Raw genomic sequence first — 24,678 nt, 5'->3', positions numbered from 1 at the left:
TTCCAATTTTCAGATCGACACTTCCGAAAAATCTTCATTTGTGTAACCGATGAACCAAATCTAATCCATATCCTAAATAAAGGATGCATATTCTCGTGAGACGGAACTTTCATTTTGCGCATCAGCACCCCCCCCCCCCATCCCACTTAACACTTCTTTCGCTTTTACAGGCGTCCCCCGAGTTACGACCCCCTCGAGTTACGACGATTCGCAGATACGACGATTTTGATTTTGACAGTTAAAAGTTGTCATTGACAAGAAATTGATGTATTTTTTTGAATATCTGGGCACATAACCGTTATACACACATTTCCAAAGATTCCACAACTACCCTATCTTAAATATCTATATTGTGTACGGGTTTTAAAATATAATTATTACATTATCGAACATTATTTTAAATAAAATACACGATATCATAAATTCCAACTCTTCAACTTCGGTTATAAACTTTATATTCATAGATATTCGACATACGACTTTTTCGACATACGCCTTGCTTTGGGACATTTTCTCGGTCCCAAATACAGTCGTATCTCGGGGGACACCTGTACTTCTTTTATGTTTCGAGTTTTAACCTACCGAAAACTACCGATAAAATTTTGATGCGCCTACCGAAAACCGCTAAAATAATCTGGCCACACTGATCCCAACATCAAACCAACACGCACACACTCACGTTTTCCTACACATTACAGAAATTTGCTTTCAACTTCGTACCAGTGAATATTTGTGCGTTTTTCAGAGTTTTTACTGATATTTTCAGTAAAGTTTGGTGAATTCTTGATACAACAGAGGCAGCAAAAGCGACCGCACCATGGATAACACCGGTGATCGAATAGAAAAGCTGTACAAAAACTATGAAATCTTGAGTGACGCCAAGGAGAAGATCGGCGAGGTTGGTTGTGCTTCCATCATTTTTTTCACCCGCTCTGCAAATGGTGCCGGGAAAAGGTTGTTTACACTTGTGGTTAAATCGGATTAAATGTTGTGTTTTTTTGCCACAGCACGAAGCGGAATACAAGGAAATTTTGGATGCGGTAAAGGGCTCCGCGAAGGAGAAGCGTCTCGCGTCCCAGTTCATTGGGAAGTTCTTCAAGCATTTTCCCGGGCTGGCGGAACTTGCCATCGAGAGTCAGCTAGACCTGTGCGAGGATGAGGACACGCAGGTAAGAAATTTGCAGCGACATCATGCGGAGGAGTGTTTTAACATTTCGACTCGGGATATTACAGATCAGACGCCAGGCAATCAAGGATCTGCCACAGCTATGCCGTGAGACGACCGAGCATACGCCACGAATTGGCGACATTTTGGCCCAATTGCTCATTACCGAAGACTCGACCGAGCTGCTGCAGGTGCATCAGTCGCTGCTAACCCTAGCAAAGGTATGGGAATGACTGTTTTTGGTGAAAAGGTAGTTAATTTTGACGATATTTTTCGACCATATTTCAGTTCGATGCGGTTGGAACGCTGACTGGCATTTTCAGCCAAATCGTGGGCGGCGACGAGACGACGCGATTCCGCAGCTTCCAGTTCATTAACAACAAAATCATGAAACTTGAGCCCCAAATACTGACGAAGGCGGTGGAAGATTTTATCATTGCTGAAGTGAAAAAGATAACACTGGTAAGTCGCTTATCGGGTGGAAGTGTGACTAATGAATTGATAATGACCTTTTTTTCTTCTTTCCTTTAGGACGTAAGCTCGGACGAATTCCATCTGTGCATGTCCATCCTGAACCAAACGAAGCTCAGCAAGACGCTTCCCGGTCACGTGGAGCTGGTTACGCTCGCCGCCGAACAGGCGGACCTGGAAAGTGATCCCGGTGTGCTGGCGTCCGACGATGAAACGGTCGAACGGTTCATTCAGTGTGCGACCGAAGCCATGCCATACTTTTCGGTAAGCTAGCTGGAAGTAAAACGTCCAAAGTTCAATCATTTCTATGAATGTTTTCCACACTAGTCCCAGGTGGAATCGACCCAGTTCGTAAAGTTCATGTGCGAGAAGTTTCTGCGACCGAGCGTATGGAGCCTGATCGGTGCCGCGGACGAGCAGCACCAGACACAGCTGCGCCTGCTGAAGGTGTTTGCGGAGATGTCGGGCTTCTGTGGGACGCTGGAGAAACCCGCCGAAAAGGTGGAAGCGATTTATGAAGTTTTACTGGTACGCAAACAAAACACAAGCACTTGCCGAACAGCCAATAAACGTTTGTTTCGTTCCTTTGTACGTTTCAGGAATACATGCCACTACCGCCGCTCGATGCCGACCTAAATGAGACACCATCGTTCCAGTTTTCGCATGCCGAATGTCTGTTGTACGCACTGCACACGCTCGGCAAACAGGCGGTCGATTTTCTTACCTTCCCCGAGAATCCGGCAAAGCTGAAGGATTTCCGATCGCGTCTGCAATATTTGGCGCGTGGTACACAGGGGTGAGTGTGGTCGTGTTTCCTAGTGGAGCGACCTTTAACTACTAATCCCTGACAGTGCTATCATCCAAAGGGGATTATTGGATGTTCAATAGAATCATTTTGCATTAACTTCTTTTCATCTTCCCTGCGTGTTTCAGATACATCAAGAAGCTCCAGGAAGCCGTCAAGGGCAAAACGGCGGAGGAAATGAAGTCGGAAGAGAATCAAATTAAAGTGACCGCCCTGAAGACCACCTCCAACATCAGCACTTTGATTCGCGATCTGTTCCATTCGCCGCCAAGCTTCAAATCGGTCGTACAGCTGTCCTGGGTTATCCCGAAAGGCAAGAAAGCGGTAAGAAACGTTCGTGTGCAATTTTTACCAATGTGTACATGTCAATAATAACCTTTTAACCATCTCTCTCTTTCTCTCTCTCTGCCTTGTCCGTTAGCAACAACAAAACCAACAGCCGAAACAGAAGCAGGAGGAATCGGCCAAGGCCGGCAACAAACGCCACGCTCCGATCACGTTCGATGGCAATGGTAAAGCGGCCGGCGATACGAAAGGCCCCAAGCAGGGCAAACCGAGCCCCGGGTCGCAGAAAATGTACACCCCACCGTCGGGTAAATATTCTGGCAAATTACACCGGAATGGCGGCGGTGGTGGCGGTGGCGGTGGTGGTGGCCGACGTCCCAGTGGTGGCGGCGGCGGTGGCGGCAATTTCCGCCGTGGCAGCTACGGTGGGAACGGAGGAGGTGGTGGTGGTGGCGGTGGTGGCCGCAACAATGGAGGAAAAAGGAAGTATTAAATCGTGACACAGTGTATGGTTGTATCGAAAAAATAGGGGCGCAAAAGCACAGAGTACGCGCTATTTCAATCCCTACCCCTGCCCCCCTTTTTATCCCTTAATCGTAATGAGATGTACTGGTATTTAACAATTTAGTGTCTAACCATGATCATCTTCTAGATAGGCATTCCTTTGCTTAGGGAATGGGGCTAGAGGCCAGTAGCATGGTAAAGATAGACGATTTATCGCGCTGTTTGGTGGGTAAATACTTTAGGATGTGAGAATAGTTTAGGACAACAGAGACGGAGGATAATGGAGAATTTTTTTCGATTATTTTTTTATTCAAAAGTTAACTTTGGCGACCTTATTCGCATTATGGCAGTTGTGCAATATTTTACACTGCTTTTATTGATTTGATGTACCATGCTACCAGTTAACATCATACTTTAATTTTAATGTATCACTTTCACTAACACTAACTAAGCACAACTGTCGTTACGAACGCGTTGTTCGTACATCTTATTGGAGTCCCTTCGTTGGAACGCTAGGGTGGATTGATCTGTACAAATACCGAAAGGACACGCGAAATGGACGCAGCAGCAGCAGCAGCAGCAGCAGAAGCAGGCAGACAGACGACACGGTAAACCCGAAAAAAGAAAGCAATAATCATCGTCCAATTATCCCAGCAACTCACCGAATGTGGCAGAGAAATGTACTTCAATCATCGCTGTATCACAACGGGGAGCTCATCCACTACTGCTACCATTACCAGCTGTGTGTGTGTGTGTGTCCTTATCTTCCTTCTGCATCTCCCTTCTAATTGGTAGTATCTCAGGGCTTACAGAGGTTCTTTTTTAGTGCACCAAATCCATTCACATCCCTCTATCCTAACTAACTTGTGCTCTCGCTTTTGCCTCCTTTTTTTGTTGCTACAAATCATTACTGTACACGATTTTCGACGCATCATTCAACACACACTCACCATCGATGATAATCAACCGACCAAGCCGGCCGACCACCACCCACCCTGTCGCAGGCAGCAATTCTCTTTCAGCGTGTAAGTGTCTATCCGATCATGGAGCGTGGAGAAGGGAGGTGTTGTTTAGCCGGTGTTGGTAATTAAAGTTGGCATTGGGTTGTGCGAAGAGATCTCCGAGTGATCCCCTTTCTCTATAGCTCCGTGAGTACTTGTTCTTCCTACTTTGCACAGACAAACACAACACTCACATCAGACCCTTTGCTGTTGTTTATGGCAACCCGCTTCGTGGATGGTTTTCACTACGATGGTATTACCACCGTCATTATCCTAGAGATAGGTATTTTATATTATTTTTCAAATAATTGCATATGAATTTTGTTTTCTCTGGTGGTGGGAAAAATGGGTATTTTCCATTTCCCCCTCTATGAAGTATGTAGTGGCGGCACAACATGGTTTTAAAACGTACCTACACCGATTTGGGTAGAACGTGCGTGTGCGTGTGAATTAAATGGATAATTTGTATGTTGAGCTGCATTCGCTGCTTGATATTATTGCAGTTGCATTTTGTTTTACTGATTATTGCGATGGTAGTGCTTCACGGATTCGCACAAACATTTACTTATTTTTTTCATCTAATACTACGGGGACTATGTTTTGCATAATTGTAGTTGAACATTTCACGATATATTTGAGCGCAATGAGTCTAAAAGCGACCCGAAAAATGTGTTGCGCAATATATCTGAGCAATACGCTAAACTATCGATCTTACAATTTGAAAATACAGTACAACCCCCTCCGCCAGTTCAACGTTCTCGTGAATAAACAACACTTCGTGGTATGAATAAACCTTTTTTTGTTACATGGTTTTTATTAAATCCGAAACAAAGCAACCGGGGAGATTGCCCTGGTGCTATATTTTAATGTAAAATATGTAATGAACAGATATAAATGTTCAACCTTGCTTGTGTAATCATCAATTCGCTTCCTCCGCTAAAGAGACCCGCTAAACAGCTAATCAGTAAAGACTATTTCGACTCCTTTTGTTGATACTTCGCTACTGCCGCCTCGAAGGTGTCTATCGTATGGTCGCACACCCGCTCCAGATCTTCCAGCCCACGCCGCAGCACATCGATTGCACGAACACTTTTGGCGGCCTGTATCCGGAAGTGCATCTTGTTCTCGGCCGGATGGGGTACGGTGTAGCCACAAAAGTTCACATCAGGGCTGCAAAGGCATTTGAAATTGTCATTTTTTTGCTACCGAAGCGGCCAATGCCGGCCAGTACTTACTATTTGCAGATGATGCTTTTCAGAACATTGCCCAACGTGTGGCCCTCGTCCTCGAACACGAATGTGCGCGAACTTTCGCCGGAGTTTTCATCACCGGTGAGCTAGTGGAAATGGAGGAAAGGAGGGACATTTTTTAATGGTGTTTAAAGAAATAGTTATGCCCGTGTTCTTACTTCTGCTAATTTCGGCATGGTAGGTTAGAACAGTTGGAGCTGAAAGGCGAATCAAAAGGCGAATCACGCCGGCTCTGGTAGGACCACGCTGTTTTGTTGTTTGTTGTGGAACTGTCTGCCGCTGAAGATGTAAACATCGCACAAAGGGCGATTCAAAGCAGAACGTAATGACGTTTAAATTATTTTTTTATTTACATGTTTTAAATAATTCAATACAAATAATGTAAATCATAAAAATTGCTTGCTTTTGTTATGATTAAAAGTTTCATATAACAATTAAGAATGAAAAAAATCATGATCGAACTCACTTTTGTGAATTTTATTCATAAAGATTACTCATACGTTTTGTTGAATAATTCTTTTTTTTTTTTGTTAAAACTGGTGTAATCATAAATATTGTAAAACAGAAATATTTCATTAATTTCATAAAAATGCTAAAAATATTCTGCATGACCATCACTGTTTTTAGATCGACCACTATGCGCCCCAAAGGGCCAGCTTCGATGAAATATCGCGATGGCGATGTTTTTCGAAAAACCGTTGTGCGTGTTTTGTCAACGCGTTTGGCCAGCCATTTTGGAACGAGAGAACAAAAATAGTGGTAACGCCAGTGGGAAGCGATGGAACCGCTGTCGAAAATTATTGCAAAGAAGTACTTGCCAAGCTTTGAGAACTTTAAAGCAGCAAATCTTGTAACGGACGATGAATATCGAACCGTAAAGTAAATCAGCAAATGGAATACTTTCCACACAAACTGGACACTGTACCACACTGTACACTGTACTTCCCCTTTCGTTGCAGGAGATGCAATCTGAACGATCTGCTCGATACGGAAAACAATCCCACGGTACTGGACCGGATCTGCGAAGGAGAGCAAGTGCAGACGGCCGAGTTTTATAATCAGCAAGAAAGTAAGTAAACGCTGGCAATGTCCCCGTGTGTGTGTGAGTGAGTGATCGATTTTTCTTTCCTTTGTGTCCGCTTCAAGAATCTTACCACCGGAATGTGGCGAAGATATATCGCAAAAATAGGGCCGTTTCTCCGGGACCTCCAACTGTTAATCCTGCGCCACCGCCACCGCCACCGCCACCGCCTGCCGTGCCGGCTATCGTTGAACCGGCAGTTCAGCCAATCCCCATGGAAGGTCCGCTGGAACCGGTCCGATCGAACGAGGGCGTCAATGCGGCAGCAGCACCGAACGATCCATACCAGCTGCGGGGAGAAATCAACGCCATAGCAACGGTGATGCCATCGGCGGTGGAACTGCTCCCCCAGGACGATAACTTTGGCAGCCAGGAGGCCGATGGGGCACGAGAGTTTTTGCAGCTGTGTACCGACGAAGAGTTGCCGCCGATGTCGCTGAGACAGTCGATGACGCGGAATATGTTGCTGTCTCAGTTTCCATCCCTGCCGGCGGTCGCCCCAATGGTGGACAACTTCCAGACCATTGATCTGAATACGCCTTTGTTCAGGAGACCGCTGGGAACCAGTACACCGTTCCTCCCGGTTACGGAGCTCACTGCACAGTTGGCGTTGCCCGAGTTACAGGAATCTGGGCCTCAGGGCGCGCAAGAACCACAGCAAGATCCAGCGGCTGAAGTTGTTCCGAATAGATCCGGAGAAGTTACTGCTTCAGCAGTGCAGCCAAGCACTGTGCCTCCTTTGATTCCGGTGGTAGAAAGTAGCTCATCGGGAGAGGAAGTGCCGGTAGCGCGTCCCAGGCGCACCCGACGGGAGGTAACGCTGACGCAACGGCTGGAACCGTTTGAAAGTAGTACCGGTCGGGGTATGCCGCGGCCGAGGAGGAATTTCGACATTTTTAGCTTCCCGTACCGTACGGTGTGGAACAAAACGATACAGGACGTGCAAAATCAGCTGGCGGAGCTTTACAAGCAGCAGCAACAGGAGCAGCAATCACAACGCAAACAGCAGCAAGAACTGCTCGAAGCGGTGCCCGTGATGCGGGAGGCAGCAACGAACCAACGAATCGATTCGGGCTTCCAGCAAACGACGGACGATGGATCCCGCAATCCACCGCCGATGAGCACGACAGAGACATCCAACTTGGCGGTGGGCAATCGGACGGGCGGCAAGGCCACCATTAGTAACGATCCGTCACATCATGTACTTAGCCAGCAGGAAGCGATAATGACGTCGGATCTAGTAGGCACCAGCCTGCAACCGGTTGCTCCGGATCAACTGGAATCGATTGATGGGAAGCTGGCGGAAGCGTCGGATCGTTTCCAGCTGCCAACGGTCTTAGGGGACACGGTATTTTGGATCATATAATTACATAATTAATTTACTAATTTACTTTCTTTCGCACGACAGCCGGCGGCTAACAATGAAACGAGCGTGATGAAAATTCCAGCACAGGCGGACAATGTGTCCGTATCGCAGGAAACAGAGAAACAGGCCGTTCCGTCTGATCCGCCATTGACAGCTCCCCAGGAACAGCGGACTACTAAGCGCACTCGGTCGAACAAGCAAAACGAAGAAGAGCAGGCTGTTTCATCCGAGCAACGGCCCGAAAAACCATCCGAAGTAAGAATTATTGCCATTTTACAGTAATAGTAAAAAAATGCTTATTTTAAAAATTCTTTCAGATTCGGAACGAAAAGGAGATCGATCTAAGCTCGGTGCTGTTTAACCAGGCAAAGGAGCTGGAGGCAATCCCGGAGGAGATCGATTCGTGCGCCGAGTTGGCTCCACTGGATACAATGGTAAGTGCTCCTGCGTCGTCCGTTGGCAAGGGCAACAAGAGCATTGTTAACGTCACTGTTAGTGTCATAAAAAATCTGACTGCAACCAAATCCATGTCAGGGTCACGTACTCAATTGTGATAATCAGAGGTGATACTCAAAGCGTTTGGTGTGACCAATACATGTTTCATGCCATTTTTGCGATCAATGTTTGGTCAGTGACTATGTTATGACTTGTCATCAGTTTTGCAAAATGTCACTGACATAGTCATGACAAATTCTGGCTGAAATAAAATCATGTCAGCGTCACGAGCTCTACTGCGATGATCAGAGGTGAGAACAGTTGGTGCGACCATAACATGCTTGGTGACATTTTGTGCAACCAACTCTTGGTCAGTCACTTGGTCGCGACATTTTCAGTCGGTGAGCATCACACGATAGTCGTGGTAGATATCCGGTGCTTGGGAGTAATTCCAAGAAACATAATGAGCATTGTTTCTCGCTTTGTTTGATCCGACAGACCATCAAACCAGACAGAGCGAGAAAGCGTACTCTTTTTGATGCATTGGACCATACGCCAAGTATATTCCAAGAATGTTGTGATTATCACCGACAGAAAACGTCGTAACCAAGTGAGTGATCAAGAATTAGATGCTAAACAAAATCTCACCAAGCATGTGATTCGTCCACCAACTGTTTGAGTCTCACCTCTGACAGAAAAAGTCATGATTATGCTTGCGCCGGAATTAAGCTCAGCTTGTCAGTCAGAGTATCGCGTTTGACTCAAGCACTCGCACGTCTCGTTCGGTTTGTCACGACACACTTTCATTGAGTATCAGCAATGAGCATCAAGCTACCACGGATATGTTCCTTTGTTTTCGTTGGTGAACATCTCGTAATGCTCATGCCATGCAGATGGTGCAGCACTGCGAATACACACACATCTAATCGCGTTTGTTTCTCTCTGTACTAACGCTTCTTCACAGCTGATCGATATAGTGCTCGTAGTTCAGCGCGAAATGTGCCATCGGGGGGTGCAATATGTGCCACTGCACCACCTGCATCAGTTTTTCCGCACCAGCTCACGTTTGGGCGTGTGTAAACTGTTCAAAAACATAATTCTGCTCAAGCAGGCCGGGCTGCTTGAAGTGCAATGCAACGAGGAAAACCACATTCGGCAGGTGACATTGCGCAATGCGGCCGGGTGGAGTGGATGAAACGGAACGGAGCAAATATTAGTACGCGAGCATCTTTTACTATTATTACTTTTTACTATTTATCAATTATTTCTATTCTATTCACGTGATTTAAAGCTTTGCGGCAATTTTCTTCTTCCTCTAGTTACACTATTTATGTAGTAGATATAGTTTATTTATGGACTATTAATTATATTTAATTTATTGCCGTAGCATGCTTAATTTATAACAGTGTTTTTTAGGGGTTCTCATAGTTGTAGGACACTTCCTTGACTTTTCTTATAGGAAGTGAACTTCATATAATAAAAACCGGACTCAGTGGTAATCCCTTTGTGGACAGCCTACTTGGAAATTCCTATTGGATTTGTACCACAAGGGTGCTATACAGTCAATTTCCCATTACATTAAGTTCATTTCACGCAAGAAAGAGTCAATAAAGTGTCCCACAGTTAAGAGAACTCCTGGAAAACGTTGTTATGTAGATGGTTCTTTCTTCACAAACATACGTCATTAGGAGGACGTATTATGTTATTAAACTAGATAATTTGTATTCGTTAGCAAATAACGTTCGATGGACTGAAGATAGATAAATTTGAAAATAATCAAAATACGTTTTGTAATAATAGCTGAATTTAACACTAACTTAATAAAACCAAAAAAATAAAATAAAACCTATATAAAAATGCTGTTTTGCTTAAGAAATGTGAGGTTTTTTCTGTTTTATTACGGGTTTTTTTTCTTAACAAAAGGACATCTGTACAGGTTGATATTTTGTCGAACTATAATAAACACAGAAGAGAAAATAGTTTTGTAAATTGTATAGCAACAAATCTACTTATAGTCTAATATGAATAAAAAAAAACTGTAAACACCATCGCAGCAAAAACAAAAAAGAAAAGGCTGTTTTATGTGTTGCATGTACTGTATATAATAAACGTAATTTTGCGCACGGTTTGCAGTCGAATGATATATTGTGGTTTGTATATATTGTATAATACCTTTTCTATTTTGTAACAATGGTTGTTTGTTTAGGATTAGTGTAGCAAACAGACAATTTCTTGTAATTTCATTCGTTGTGGTGGATTCCAATTGGATTGTTTGTTTGTCTCTATCTATCTCCCTTTTTCTTTGCACACTTTTTGTGATCGCGATGTGTGTGGCAAAAAGAACGAAATGTTTGTTAATGTATGCTTTGCACCTACCACGAACACGGCAGCCGTTTGGTGTCCGGGGGAAAAATTAAACAAATAAGCAAGACATAGAAGAGGCACATCTCGATTTTATAAATCTCATTCCCTCTCACTCACATTCCAGGCCATTGGTGTCTTTTGTTGTTGTTGTTATTGTTGTTTGTGCTTCTGCTGCCCCTATACCAGCTCAATAAAAGGGCTCAAAAAAGGGTGGGATGGTTCCTTTTCTTTTTTGCATCATGTGTTGTGCTTGGTGTTGTATGGCGCGGATAGAAACCTCCCATTGCGACGGCGACCCATTATATCCCATTATTATCCTTGACGCGTACGTATTATTTTACAACTCGATTTTAACTCCAGCCCCATCGGTCTCCTATCCTATCTTACTACTTGTTGTTTTGTGTTCTCTACGGTGGTCTCCCGCAAAGATCACGCGCAATTGCTAAACTAAAGGACGTCGGGCGTGCGTGCGTCGGCACTTTAGGAGAAGTGTGTGGCGCCGCGGGTTTTGTGCTTACAATTCGTTCATTTATCACGGTTTTTGTTTCACATTCTTGGGGGTTTAACTCCAACCTTTAATTATAAGGCGCTTTTGTCTCTCTCTGTGTGTGTGTTTTATAAGTCTTTTGCGTTGTGTGGTTAAGGTAAGACGATCGCCAGTTTTTTTTTGCGGATTTTGGCGTTGGCATTTTTTTTTCTCTCTCTCTCTCTCTCTCTCTCTCTCTCTCTCTCTCTCTCTCTCTCTCTCTCTCTCTCTCTCTCTCTCTCTCTCTCTCTCTCCTCTCTCTCTCTCTTTCCTTATAATGATGACCATCGTCCATCGAAGAAATAGATCATGGAACGGTGGTTTCTTTTTTTTCTTTTCCAGGAAAGAGGGACACTGTGCTCACGGATGGCATTGTAGTTCCCTTTCTATCCCTATGTGCACCCAAATATAGCTACAATTTTTCCCATCCTCAGCGTGTATTATTATTATTGCATCCTAGTGTAATTATTGTTCATGTAAAAAAAAGAGAAGAATACTGAATTTTCTGGATAATGTTCCGTTCCAATTGGATTAAAAAAACAACGCTCTCTCACACACACAGTCCTTGTAAAATTGCCCTTGCGCAACTGGGTCCGCTAAAGAGGGGGAATCCCATTTTGCAAAATGAATCTCAAAACTATACACACTCCGTGGTACTCTGTGGTACTCCGTGGCACTCAGTGGCACACTCCCTGGCAACACACGCGGGGGGCACTAAGCCGGTCCGAGCAGCTCCGACAGCATCTCCCGGCTGGAGAACGCACTCGCCGTGATGCCCGTTCGCGACCGGCTGCGGTTCAGCTGGGCCCGCCGCTCGGCACCGGCTGGCCGTGGGCCGCGCCTTCGCCGCTGCTCCCGATTGCCGAACGCCGACCCGGTCTGGAGCGCCTCGAGCAGGCTGTCCATCACGCCTTCCTGCGTTTGCGCCGCATCAATGTTGATCAGATCGACCTTGCGCTGCTGCTGCCGTTCGAGCAGTTCGCGCTGGGACCGTTCCTTTGCTTCCTGCGCTCGGCGCTTCTTTTCCTCCTCCTCGCGCAACCGGCAGTTGTCGGCGTGCGCCTGCACGAACGCGTCCTTGAACGTTTTGATGTCGGTAAAGAACTCCTCCATCGTGTACTTGGCCGGATCGAAGCAGTAGTACTCGGACAAGCTGCCGAACAGTGACTCCATCTGGGCCAACATGCGGCCCAGCACCTCCACCTGCGCGCGGCACTCCACCGCGAACTGGCCCATCACCTCCAGGAAGCGGTCGTCCTCGCTTTGCGGCACCTTGTTGTTGTTCAGATCGGACTCGAGGTTCTTCAGCGCGTTGTTCATCTGGCGCATCGTCTTCTGGATCGTGTCGAGGCTGACGCGGGACGCTTTGTCCACGTGGGACAGATCCTCGTAGAAGGTGAGCGCATCCGGGAACTTGCTCTCGATCACCTCGGCCAGATAGTGCAGCAGCGTCTGCTTGTTCTCGTGGTCCTTCGTGCTGGACAGCTTCGGTAGGAAGCTCATCTCGAACCCATACGCCGGGTCCTTCTTCGAGCCCGAGTTCATGTAGTTGCCGAGCAGCAGGATCAGCTCCAGCACCTTGGCAAACTTTTTGCTCTTCTTTACCTCCTCGCAGGCCGCCGTCCCCGCCACTATGTCGGGCTTCACGTCCTGCACCATGTCGGGCAGGTCGATCTTGAAGCTGAGGCTCTGCAGCCGAGCGCCGAGCCGCTTGATGTCGCCGATCGTGGCCGCGAACCGCTCCGCCCCGGCCAAATCTTCGCCCCGCGCCCGGATCTCCTGCAGCCGCTTGAGCTGGTCGGGCGGCGGCAGGTACTGGATGAGCTGCTGCAGCACGCTCGGGCTCAGCACGGACGTGTCGCAGCGCAGCAGGCAGGTGCGGATCTGCTCGTGGGACAGATGCTTCAGCGAGCCGCCGAGCAGGATGGACAGGTTTTGGGCCGCCTTCGCGTCCAGCACGCGCAGATCGACGTTCTTCTTCGACGACTGGGGCCGGTCGGCCGCGTCCTTGTCGATCGGTTTCGCCGGCTTGGAGGAGAACTTGAGGGCGAGCCGGGCGAACATGTCATTGTCGGCCAGCTGCTCCTCCTGCACCTGCACCCAGAACGAGTTTTCGGACAGGTTTTTAGCGTCCAGCCCGTTCCAGTTGGCGCGCTTCATCGGCCCATCCGTGTCCCACTTCTTCTTGGGCTTCAGCCCGTACGGGAGCGGCTTGGGGGCGGCGTTCGGGAACGGTGGTGGCATTCCCGGCGGCCGCATACCCATCATCATCATCGGTGGCGGGGGAGGTGGCGGACCGCCCATGCCGGGCATCGGGGGCGGCGGTGGTGGACCTCCCGCCGCCGCTCCCGGGAACGGTGGTGGAGGTGGAGGAGGCGCACCACCACCACCACCCATCATGACGGGTACGGCACCGGGACAGGGAGGAGGTGGAGGAGGGCCACCGCCGGGCAGCAAACCGGGCGGTGGCGGTGGAATGGTGATTTGAGGTAGCTTGCTCTTCCCCTTCGGCGACACGACCACACCGGTCGCCTCGATCTCCTTGAGGCGGTCTTCCAGCGCGGCCACGCGCGCCTCCGCCTCCTGCTTGGCCGTCTGCAGCTCGGTCATGCGCTTCTCGAAGTCCTCCGACTTTTTGCTCTCAATCTGCTTCGTCTTTTCCGCCATGTCGTCCAGCAGCGTGCTCGTGTCGATGTGGAAGTCGCGGCTGTCAAAGTTCGGATCGTAGCCGCTCTTGTGCAGCACGATCTGCGAAACGCACTCCTCGATCAGCTTGAAGTAGGCCGGCCGGTACTGGTGATCATCCCGGATGAACAGCAGATGCTGCAGGATCGACAGGAAGTACGGTTCGCTCGCCGTGTCGGCGACCAGGTTCTTCAGCAGCTCGAAACAATCGTTCATATCGTCCAGCTCGAGCCGGACGTTGTCGAAGCGATTGCTAAACTCCTCGAAATCCTCCTCCCGGTAGCTGTTGAAGATCTTGATGTGGTTCACCAGATTCTCGTTGCCACACTTGTCCACCATCTCGGACAGCTGGTCGATCCGCTCGTACAGCCCGGCGCGCATGATCTCGCAGCGCAGATGCAGCCGGAAGTTGATGTCCGTCGGCGTGTTGATGATGCAGTTGATGAAGATCATCGTGCTGCAGGTCAGCTCGTAGTTGCGATCGTTGTCCATCAGCAGGCCCTCCACGATCGGGCGGAACCGCTCCGCGCCCGGCTTCCGCATCGAGCTGACGTTGGTAATGGCCCGCAGCACCTTCTCGTACCCGTTGCGATCCTTCAGCAGCGTCAGGGCGGACAGGAGCTTGATCGCTTCGCACATCGTGTGCGGCTGGGTGGTGTCGATGCACTGTGCCAGCAGTAGCACTACCGCATGCTGATCGGGTGTTAGGATCACGTTCAGGCCCCAGGAGTTGTTCAGGATCGCCTTCAGGCAGCGGAGACACTCGTACTCGATTTTGTGCATGCGGCGCGGTACCGTTTTGCAGTACCGCAGCAGGGACACGATCTCGTTGATGCCATCCTCGCCAAAGTCCTTGATCCAGCTGATCGGATTGCTGGTCAGCGCGACGCGTAGACTTTCCAGGCAGGCGAGTAGCTTGTTCGTTCGGTTCAGGTAGTCGCCTTCGTGCAGGTACTGTACGTAGTCGGAGGGTTTTTCGAATCGTGAGTTCGCACGATGCTCGGACGAGATTTTTCCTGCAATCGGGAGAGAGAAAAACCAATTAGAATTTGAAGATTAATTTCTGAAATTTCACTATGGACATGTTGTTTAGGACCTACTCGAAGGGCTTTCTCCAAAACCAATTCTCTCGTATCTTGCTCATGTCTGTATTTATATATTTAAAGTCCCTGAGAAAGTATCTCTCTTTATCTATCTTAGTTGGGATTTGTTGGGATCAAATTCCAGCGTAAGGTCCTTATTCCTGTACGGTCCTGCACGGTCTCAATAACCGTGCATTCAAGGTTCAGTTAGATGAACCTGTCCTGGCCTTGTCACTGACACTGTTGTTAATGTCCTTGTTTTCCTCTTCAATATTGCTCATCGCAATTAGATCATCGATCGAACATGTATGACAGTAACAATATCAGTTTTTGTTCCAAGCGCAAAGGCAGCATGACAAGGGCGCCCGGTGGTCTATTGGTCTACAGCGTTGATTTCTACACGGCTGGACAGAATCATATCCCAACCGGAACAGTCCTTCCTATAACAAGCGGGGATAGCTTTTCCCGGCTGCGTGGAATTGCGAAAGTGCTTACGAGGCTTCCGGCAGGGCATGGGCCAGTAAGTCGTTTAGCAAAAAGAGCTATTATGACAGTATGGACGGGACTATCTATCCCTGCAAGCAGTGCTGCAAAATATCACGAGCATCATGTGATAATTACAACCGAACACACTGAATATATCCGTGGTAGCTTGATGTTCATTGATGATTGATACTGAATCAATGTATGCCATGATATGTCGTACGCGACATGCAAATGCTTCAGTCCAACGCAATACTCTGACTGATAGAGGCTGAGTTTAATGCAAACATAACGTAAACATAATCATGACTTTTTCTGGCTATGAACAGTGCTGCCAAATGCCACTGTTTCAGTCATCAACACTCATGTCTGAAATGAAACTCAAATCAGCCCACGTGCACAACTGAGATAATCAGAGGTGAGACTCAAACAGTTGATGGATTAATCACATGCTTAGTGACATTTTGTTTAGCATCTTGATATCTCACTTAGTCATGACATTTTCTCCCTATGAAAACGACACATTCTTCACATTCACGACATTCTTGGAACATATTTGGCAAGTGGTCTCAAGCAACAAAATTTGCATGTCTTCTCGCTCTGTCTGCTTTGATACTCTGTTGGGTAGGACGATTAAGCATTTGAGCAAAAAAGTATGCTCATTTTGACGCTTGAGTAGTCTCAAGTGGCACGCATCGCACATCTCCCATGACTATCCTGATGATCACCGACAAAAAATAATAACCTAGGGTTGGTGGCACAAAGTATCACCAAGCATTAGATGGTCGCACCTGCAACTGTTTGAGTCTCACCTTTAATGATCACATAAGAGCTCGTGACGCTGACATGATTTTATTTCAGTCGGAATTTGTCATGACTATTTCAGTGACATTTATCAGAACTGATCCGATTAAAAAAAAGTCATGACAAAGTGATTGACCAAGCGTTGGTTACTAAACTGTCATCAAGCATGTATTGGTAACACCAACTGTTTGAGCATAAGCTCTGATTATCACAACTGAGTACGTGACGCTGACATGGATTCCGTTACAGTCAGATTTTTTTAATGATATTGACAGTGACATTTTGCAGCACTGCCAGCAAGAAATGATGCCCAATAATGTAGAATGCGCTCTGAAATATCAATTTTGGAATTGCTCGTGATTGTTGTTGGTGTAAAGTGCAAATCCACAGGAAAGAATATCTTCATTTCTGAAACAAAATGGGTTTATGATAACAAATTCAAACGAACAATTGAAATAGTAAACACTATGGGCCATGTAAAATACAACGATTCACCTTACAATTGTTGATTGCAATATCCCCTCGGATGGAGACATTTGGAGTGGAATGTGTGGAATGTCTAGTTTTAGTTTATCAGTTTATCGATGAACTCACAGATGAAGAATGCATTAGACTCGCCAGAACCCAGTGTTGTTGATCATGTCATCGGAAACCTCAGGGACTAGGGGAGAAATCATGCGGAAGAAGACTTTGATAACGATCTAATGGGGCATAGCTTAGAAGGCTGGATGTTCTGAACGTGTTTGAAAGCAGTAACAAGAATACAATGAATAGTGCAAGTTTTTCACAGTAAGTTACTTTTAGAGAATCATCAACGTCCATATTCAGGATTTCGCTGTTCTACTATGTTTTCAGCAAATATCAGTAGCTTAAGTCGTCCAAAAGTTCAAGGAAATATTCACATTGATTTTCATGTCGCTAACTGAAGGATAACACTAACAGATTCGCTTACGAAAGTTACGAAAGACAATCTCGTTTTATGCATCAGTTGTATGCAATAAAATTCAATACTTTTATGACACAACAATCATCAAAACGTAACGTATATATATATATATATATATATATATATATATATATATATATATATATATACGGATAAAATGATATCGCGATCAGGATTTTGGAACATGATCTCATAACGATTTAAGATTTGAGCTTTATCGTAGTCGAACGAAATAAGTGTTGATGTAGGATACTAAAATTTGGAGAAATATTGAGGTCCTGTGTAAATCTTCAACCAATCTAAATCTAGATCTAACTAGAATAGGAAATTGTTTGTTTGCTTTACGCGAAGTACATACATCAAAGGCCTGTTCGTTTTAATACAGAAGGTCTCAGTGCTCCATTCCGATCGATATAGATTCTGATCCTGCCAGGGTAAAAGCTTTATAACGTATACAGTTAGGATCTTTGCAGTATAAAGTGATTAAAAAAAAACAGTAAAAATGTTACTACATCAACGAGCCAGAGTTTAGGAAGAGGAATAGAACAGGACCACACAACGTGTCCACCAAGGCACCAAGTCGTAAAGGGCAGCTGAAGAGCCAACTAAGGCACTATTACGACACTAAACTATGATTGGTTCAGGACACTGTCAAGGACGCCTTCGACGGTAATATGATTTACAATCTCAATGCAATAAAAATTCAAAACATAAAGCATTTGAATCAACAATTTGAACTCATTATGTACTACGAAATTTGTGCACTTTATGACGCAAACAGCAACAGCTTCTGTATCAAGAATAATGGCTCTCTGCTTTGTCAGCCCCACGGACAGATACTTTCAAACAGATCACAAACGATTCTTCTTCCCTTTCCACACCACATCAATCATTGACCCACATATGCCCACCCAACACTTCGAAAAAAAGATCGATCGATCAGCACAAACGGATGCTACTGCTGATCGCCACAAGAACGTTCTGTTTCAAAAAAGAGTTGTTTACAGCATAGCTTGCCATCAACACTTACTACTCCTTGCTTGCTACCTCACTGTGACTGTGCTGTCCCAGTTACTAAATTTCATCCATCGAACAATGATAAAGTGAGTACTCTTGGAGGAGGGGGGGGGGGTAAGGTTGCAACAACGAAGAAAGGCACGCCAAAACCAATGGATCATACGCCATCTCACCCAGGTTTCAGAGAAAACAACACCGTCGAGAATGATCATCATCATCATCATCTCGCTCCGGAAGGCAATTGAATAAACAGGCCGATATATCTGTATTTTGAAAAACCATTAGTGAACCGTTAATTATAGCGTGATGGTGTCATCGACGAAAAACACACAGACGTACACAAGTTTCGCCAGTTGGAGGACAGCGTGAACATCAAGATCGGCGTCCATAACCTGCAAGGTGCATTTGAAACAGAGACGCGCGCACGTCAGCGCAATACCGTCGTTACTGATGATGATCTTTTTTGAACAAGATGTTTTTTAACGGTCGGCGAGAGCACGGACCACGTCATGGCAAGGGCGATAAAACAGGATTATATGACGAGAGGCCCGAAACACAAAACAGGAAGAAGGAGAAGAACATGAAAGGAACCTAACCAACCTAAAGCCGATGATGTAATGCAAACGAGAGAAAAATGGTAATGATGGTAAGAGCTTTCCAGAACTGGCTTCTCTCTTCTTGCGCACAGGCGCGTTGCTCGACTGGGATCCAGCTCCTCTTGCGACGCACACTGGACCAACCTAACGTCCGCCACCGACCTTGAACTTGGCGAGGGGAAAAGTGTGTGCAAACGAAGAAGATACGCAGCAAAGCGACGACCACTACACTAAGCACGAATCGGTTGTTTGCCGGCCGGAACGACCAGACGCCCGCGCGCCAGTCTATGGCTTTGCTGTGCGCTGCACAGGAAAAGTGAATCCTCCCAACCCAAAAGGGTGGTTGCAATGGACTCATAAATGAGCCGCCAACACACAGAGAGGCGGGGAGTGGGGTATTCTACTCGCTAGAATGAACAGCTGGCGGGTGAGATGGTATGGCAAAGAATTGGATCCGTTTCTCCCGAAGCTCTGGAGAAACGTGCAGAAATAGCAAACAAAAAGGCTTATGGGTAGGAAAAAAGGGGTGGTTGTTGGGGGTGGTACTACTACAACGAGAACCCGCGACGACGTTACGATGGACGTGGCAGGCAGGCTGGTGCTGCGGTGTCTGTAGGGCATGGATGCGAGATCAAGTGAAGCGTTTGTTTGCGATCGAGCGCGAATGCAGCTGCTGCTTGCTGCTTGACGTAATGTGAGGCATGTGGCACGATGGATGAGCACGTGGCGCCACTAGATAAACGCGACCGAAGGCAACCACACTCGGGCACGGGATGACGACGATGACGACGACGACGATCATCTTTCAGCTGTGATACACCGCTTATTGGTTCTTTATCACAATGTAACAAGACAAAGAAGAGAGTTGCTTCACGTACGCAGGCAGGAGTATGCATTAGCAAATTGTGTTCAAATAAATACTTTTTTCTACCAACATAATGCCCCACTCCATCACATTCATTCACAGAATTCTTCCTTAACACATGGTAAAGAGGTAAACGTTTGCAGTATTTCTCATTATATCGTTAGCACCGACTGTTGGCGTCTCAATGGCATGACATTCAAAGTCCGTGTCGTAAATTCTCCAACGAAATTGCTCATCAGTTAGCGCGGGGAGCCTTGAATCACCCCACAGTCGTTGAGCACAACAAAACAAGAGAATATTGGAGTGGAGTGTGGTGAATACGCCTTTCACCCGCTCTCCCTTACGTACGATTGTCGCCCGTATCGCCTGGCCATTAAATTGAGCTTCCAACGGTCTTTCCGGTAAGAGGAACGGTCTTCCTCTACGTTTAAACAAAGATGAGACATCGCCCAGCGACATCGTCGTCACAGGACGGACATGCCGGAGGGAGAAACAACAGATCATCATCGTGGTTGAATGGGGAGAGACTCGTTGTGTGTGTGCTGAGACCACACTGCCTCCGATCAATGATGATGGTTGCAATATTTTGTGCAAATCTTGTGCCCGAGCGCGCGGGATGGATCAGAGCCAGAGTCGGCCGGCCGAAAAAGGCGATACAGCGCGGCAGTATGCGCATATAAGGAACGTGTGGCCGTGAGTCAACGGTGCAAGCGATACGGCGTGTAAAAGCACGCAACGCGTTCTCTTCTTGCTGCGAGCGTTCCACATCCACATTCTCCAGACCTCGGGGTTTTCTTATCATACGGCGCATTTTTAACGTCCGCGACCGCAAGCGACAAACAGCAGCAGCGCTGCTCGCCAACGGTGTAGTAGTAGGTAGCGCAGCCCCAAGAGCGCGTTGATTATCGATTGACGCTTTCTCGGCCGTGGTGGGGTTGTGGTGTGTGGAGAATAACGGGGCTACGACGGTGTGAGCTATTTCAGAGCTACGCGAGCGTCTATTCCCTTGTTTTAGTAGGGTTCTTTCGTAGTCGGATCACACAGCTGGAGAGGCACAACAGATTTTGGAGTAGAGTCACTGTTGGTGCCGAAAAGAAATCCGACTCTCAACTAGAAAGGGTCGAACAAAACGAAAAGAAACAGGTAAAATGTTCCAAAAGAACTCAAATAGGTTCCATCATCAAAAAAACGGGAGAAATGATAGGATTGTGATCCAACCGTTGCGTACGAACCGCGCCGTAAAGATAGGAACATTTTAGTGTTAATCGAATCGCTGATTTTGTTGCCGTTTGGAGCTTTTTGTGGCCGTCTCGATAATGCTTCTATCCCTAATACCATTCGACCACGGGGCGCAATGGGTTTAGGGTGTGAGCAACTTCTTGGCAAAGCTTGTTTGCTAACCTGTCACGCGTTCGATAGGAATTTAACCCATTTGCGTGTCGATAAAGCGCAAAGATAATTTATCATTTTCTAGACGTGAAGCGTACTTTTCCGTGCCAATCTACACATAAAAGTTGGGAAACACAGCACCAGCACCGCATTAATCCTCTCTTCCTCGAGAACCTGTTCCGTTCGTTCTATTCCGAGCTGGAAGAAAACAAAAATACCAAATAAACGACGACACATCTTCTTCGTTGTTTTGTCTGCATCGCTCATCAATCCGCCCCCTTCCGCAGGGTGTTGGGTTGTTCATTTTTGTGGTCCGCCGGAACCGACCCAGCACACGCTCGACTGCACCCGTCGAGGCGGGATTTGTTTGGCGGGTGAGGGTGCGGAATCAATTGCTGCTATTGCACATGTTTAAAACGCGACCTAAAAGTAAACACACCGCCATTGTTTCACCCTCCACTACCTCTATTGTACGCATGACCTGGGACGCGCGCTCCCAGTCAGCCAGCATGACACCTGTTGCGCTTACTCCCACAACACCACACTTCGCGCTTAATGCTCCACGCCTCTAACGCAGCGTAACCATGGCAACACGCGGGGCATACTCGATGGTGCGCGTCTACGATAAATTTAAACACATTACCCGAAAATGTTTGATTGCGGTTGCTACTCCGTTTAGCGCCAAAAGTGTGTTTTCATCAGCGTTTTTGTTACAGCCACAAACGATTCGACGACACATACGAACCAAAAACAAAAAGTGGCTAGTAGTTCAAGGTAATGTTCGACTCTCACACACGCACACATTTCCGGGGGATGGAAAACAAACGCGCAGACAAGTGTTTTGGGGGGAGCGAAGGCCGTGGAAAAGGCCGCGATAAGAAGTACCGAGTACGGGCGCGATAAGACAATTATAATTATGAGCTCATAGCGCATTTTGCTTGCGCCAACTTTGCCTGCGCCTGTACGTACGAACGAGTGGAGTACGGTGCTGCTTGCTTAACGCTACGCTTATCACCCACATAGGATTCCACCAGTGGTCGTGTCTCTCTCGTGTCTCGGCAAATAAATAGTATGGCCATTAATCCAAGGCACTCAACGTTCGGGAGTTTTCGTGAACCCCTTTGGAGCGCTTAATATTGTAAACAGTCTTGTTTGCACGTTTGTACTTTAAAAAATAACGACTGAAATTATACACGCATCGTGTGTGTGTGCCGCCTGCGCCTTCAAGGCTTTGTTTGATTTGCTGACGTTTCACAAAGCGTTGATAAGAAGTAACAGGCCACCGCAGACAAATCGACAAAAAGCGGGACACCGTGACGGATATGCACTGTGGCGCGGGGCATGCACAGCCTGCTACTGTGTTTGCTGTGTGCAAATGATGATTTGAAACCATAATTGATACGATTCCCGAGTCCAAAAAGTATAAATATTTTTGGAATTCCAAACCCGGGGGAAGGTGATGATCTCAGCAAGTCATGTGTTTGCACTGTCCTTCCTTCACCGCTCGGTGTTTTGACAGGTTAATTATAGTAAATTAAGCGACCGAGACAGTTTTCTGCTCTAAAAATACACCCGAAGATGGAACGGCTCGCTCTCGCTGCTGCCCCTTGTTCAAGCGATCCATCCTTGAACGGAGGGATGGGGAGTTTAATTTTGCACGTGTTTTCACTAGCATCACCAAGGTTTGCCCAGCCGTGAAATCGCGACGGGGAGGTTGCAGTGCAGTGCACAAGAGAACGAACCGTGCCTCCCCCACTTGGGCCACACGGTGACTTACACTGCGCACGACCACGACTACGACAACGCCGTTTCGTGCACTTTGACGCGGCGTTCTTCTTTACAACTACGACGGTTGAGTTTTGTTTTCGTTTCACAATCGCGGTTGAGTGCCAGACCGTTCGTGGAGGGAAGGGGCGTTAGGTCATCCCCCCTACTTGCACTTCTCACTATCTGTACCGCACGGGTGTCCACACACCCCCAAGAGCCGCTGATTTCACCCAGGCTCATTTTGCCCGCACACAAATCGTGAAGGATGCTTTTGTGGGTCACCATGGAGACTCCGCGGGTGCGCGCGGGAGAGAGTAATACACTTTGAAGGCCTTTGTGCGTGTGTGTGTGTGTGTCAGTGCGTTGCTGTTCACTGAAGACTTGCCCAAAGGAAGCCCCCCCCCCCTGTTTTGGGGTAGGGCAGGTAGGGTCGAGGTGGTGGCGGAACGAGACCTTGCCGCGCATCCTTTCCATTTGCCCATGTAAATAAACAACAACTGCAACAACACCACGCACCACGAACACCAACTTCCCCGATGCACTTCCACACCACACCAATCTTCCTGTCACGCTTTCTCGTACGCTTGCTGGCCCGACCCCCACCGCGAGTGTGGCGTCTTTGTTGAGGCTGAATTAAGTGTCCACCCCGCGCTGCCCGTTCGGGTATGGGGCGACGGTTCCGCGCGCCTCTTACGTACCTTTCACGTGCATGTCGATCATTTTGCGCTTCTCCTCCAGCGGTTTGCCCAGCAGCGGGTCGCGCTTGTCCTTGGGAATGTTCATGTCCTCGAGAATTTCGAGAAACAGCTTGTTGACTTCCGCCTCGCTCAGTCGATGCGTTTCGTTCGGCTCGATCAGCGACGCCAGGTCCGCGTCCGGGCCGGACAGTGGACGGCCCCCGTTCAGGCTGCCGTAGCTGCCGTACCCGCCCGTACCGTTGCCGCCAGCGCTGCTCGGCCCATTGCCGTACACGCCACTCCCTCCATGCCGACCGAGCTTCTTGTGCGGTCGGCCGAGCAACGTATCCAGAAAGCCACCCGATTTCACCCGATCGTGTTTCGACATTTTCGACGCACTCGCGACGCGCGCAACCGACGGGGGAAAACACCAGCGCACGGGACAGTTCGATTTACAGGTAGCACTCTAATCCTACACGAAACAGAAAACAATAACGCGATGCAACATAGATTGGATAAATTAGGTCTCGAGCGAAAGAGCAGCGCTGCTCCACGGCTGACATCATTTCTTCTTCTTCCTGGGCGATTTCAGCATACCTTGACAATGCACTCGGTTGGGCGGGTATGGCCATTCAGTACGATGCTGACAGCTTGCGACGGTTAGCTGTCAACATGAAGGTGAACTGTTGGCGTTACATGCGTTACGGTACAGACGACAGCATAATACAGGGTTTGACGTGCGTTTTTTGCTGCCCTTTGACCCCTTCAAAACATTTTAAAAGTGTCAAGAGAGTAGTTTCAACTGTTTAAATACTCTTTTTATTAAAAACATGATGGTTTTCGGTGTGTCTCACAGCGGCCTAAGACAGATTCGGTATTGGGTCCCGCGGTCTTGTGAGAAGTGTGAAACTCTGTGAGTTTTTTCCCGAATATCACGTTTTATAGCCAAAATATAATTGATTAATAATGATTTTGGATTAAATTTAGTTGATTTATGAAATTTATTACTTTATTATTTATTTAATGGAATTGATGTAGAAAATTCGGTTATATCTTTTAAGTTATATTTTTTAAATTCGATTACAGCTTTTAAGTGATTAAAAACTTTTGAGAA

General features: G+C 47.2%; 4 protein-coding genes across 5 annotated transcripts; 2 read left to right on the top strand and 2 right to left on the bottom strand.

The window, feature by feature from the left end:
* The first annotated feature begins 649 nt into the window (after positions 1–649).
* LOC121596739 (apoptosis inhibitor 5 homolog) lies at positions 650–5,023 on the top strand. Its single transcript, XM_041921941.1, has 9 exons — positions 650–898; positions 1,008–1,169; positions 1,234–1,386; positions 1,454–1,627; positions 1,697–1,900; positions 1,964–2,164; positions 2,236–2,432; positions 2,570–2,765; positions 2,863–5,023. Exons 1-9 carry the CDS (start codon positions 818–820, stop codon positions 3,217–3,219), a joined length of 1,725 nt encoding a protein of 574 aa, XP_041777875.1. The 5' UTR covers positions 650–817; the 3' UTR covers positions 3,220–5,023.
* On the bottom strand, positions 5,014–5,746 carry LOC121596742 (probable DNA-directed RNA polymerases I and III subunit RPAC2). The gene is made up of 3 exons (XM_041921942.1): positions 5,640–5,746; positions 5,467–5,567; positions 5,014–5,401 (listed from the first exon to the last, which is right to left on the bottom strand). The coding sequence occupies exons 1-3, from the start codon at positions 5,655–5,657 to the stop codon at positions 5,203–5,205; spliced, it is 318 nt and encodes a 105-aa protein (XP_041777876.1). The 5' UTR covers positions 5,658–5,746; the 3' UTR covers positions 5,014–5,202.
* Positions 5,747–6,193: 447 nt separating this feature from the next.
* Positions 6,194–10,409, top strand: LOC121596132. Of its 2 annotated transcripts, none has more exons than XM_041920805.1 (6): positions 6,194–6,360; positions 6,441–6,550; positions 6,628–7,910; positions 7,971–8,183; positions 8,246–8,362; positions 9,328–10,409. In XM_041920805.1, exons 1-6 carry the CDS (start codon positions 6,260–6,262, stop codon positions 9,556–9,558), a joined length of 2,055 nt encoding a protein of 684 aa, XP_041776739.1. In that variant the 5' UTR covers positions 6,194–6,259; the 3' UTR covers positions 9,559–10,409. The 2 variants fall into 2 exon arrangements, with proteins under 2 accessions (XP_041776739.1, XP_041776740.1); XM_041920806.1 differs by having other exon boundaries at positions 6,253–6,355.
* A 1,080-nt stretch (positions 10,410–11,489) lies between these two features.
* LOC121596131 (protein diaphanous) lies at positions 11,490–24,197 on the bottom strand. Its single transcript, XM_041920804.1, has 2 exons — positions 23,586–24,197; positions 11,490–14,954 (listed from the first exon to the last, which is right to left on the bottom strand). The coding sequence occupies exons 1-2, from the start codon at positions 23,950–23,952 to the stop codon at positions 11,968–11,970; spliced, it is 3,354 nt and encodes a 1,117-aa protein (XP_041776738.1). The 5' UTR covers positions 23,953–24,197; the 3' UTR covers positions 11,490–11,967.
* Between the last annotated feature and the right edge of the window lie 481 nt (positions 24,198–24,678).

This window comes from Anopheles merus, chromosome 3R (genome assembly GCF_017562075.2).
Source record: "Anopheles merus strain MAF chromosome 3R, AmerM5.1, whole genome shotgun sequence".
In the NCBI taxonomy this organism is placed as follows: Eukaryota; Metazoa; Arthropoda; class Insecta; order Diptera; family Culicidae; genus Anopheles; species Anopheles merus.
This window is presented reverse-complemented; position numbering and strand designations above follow the sequence as displayed.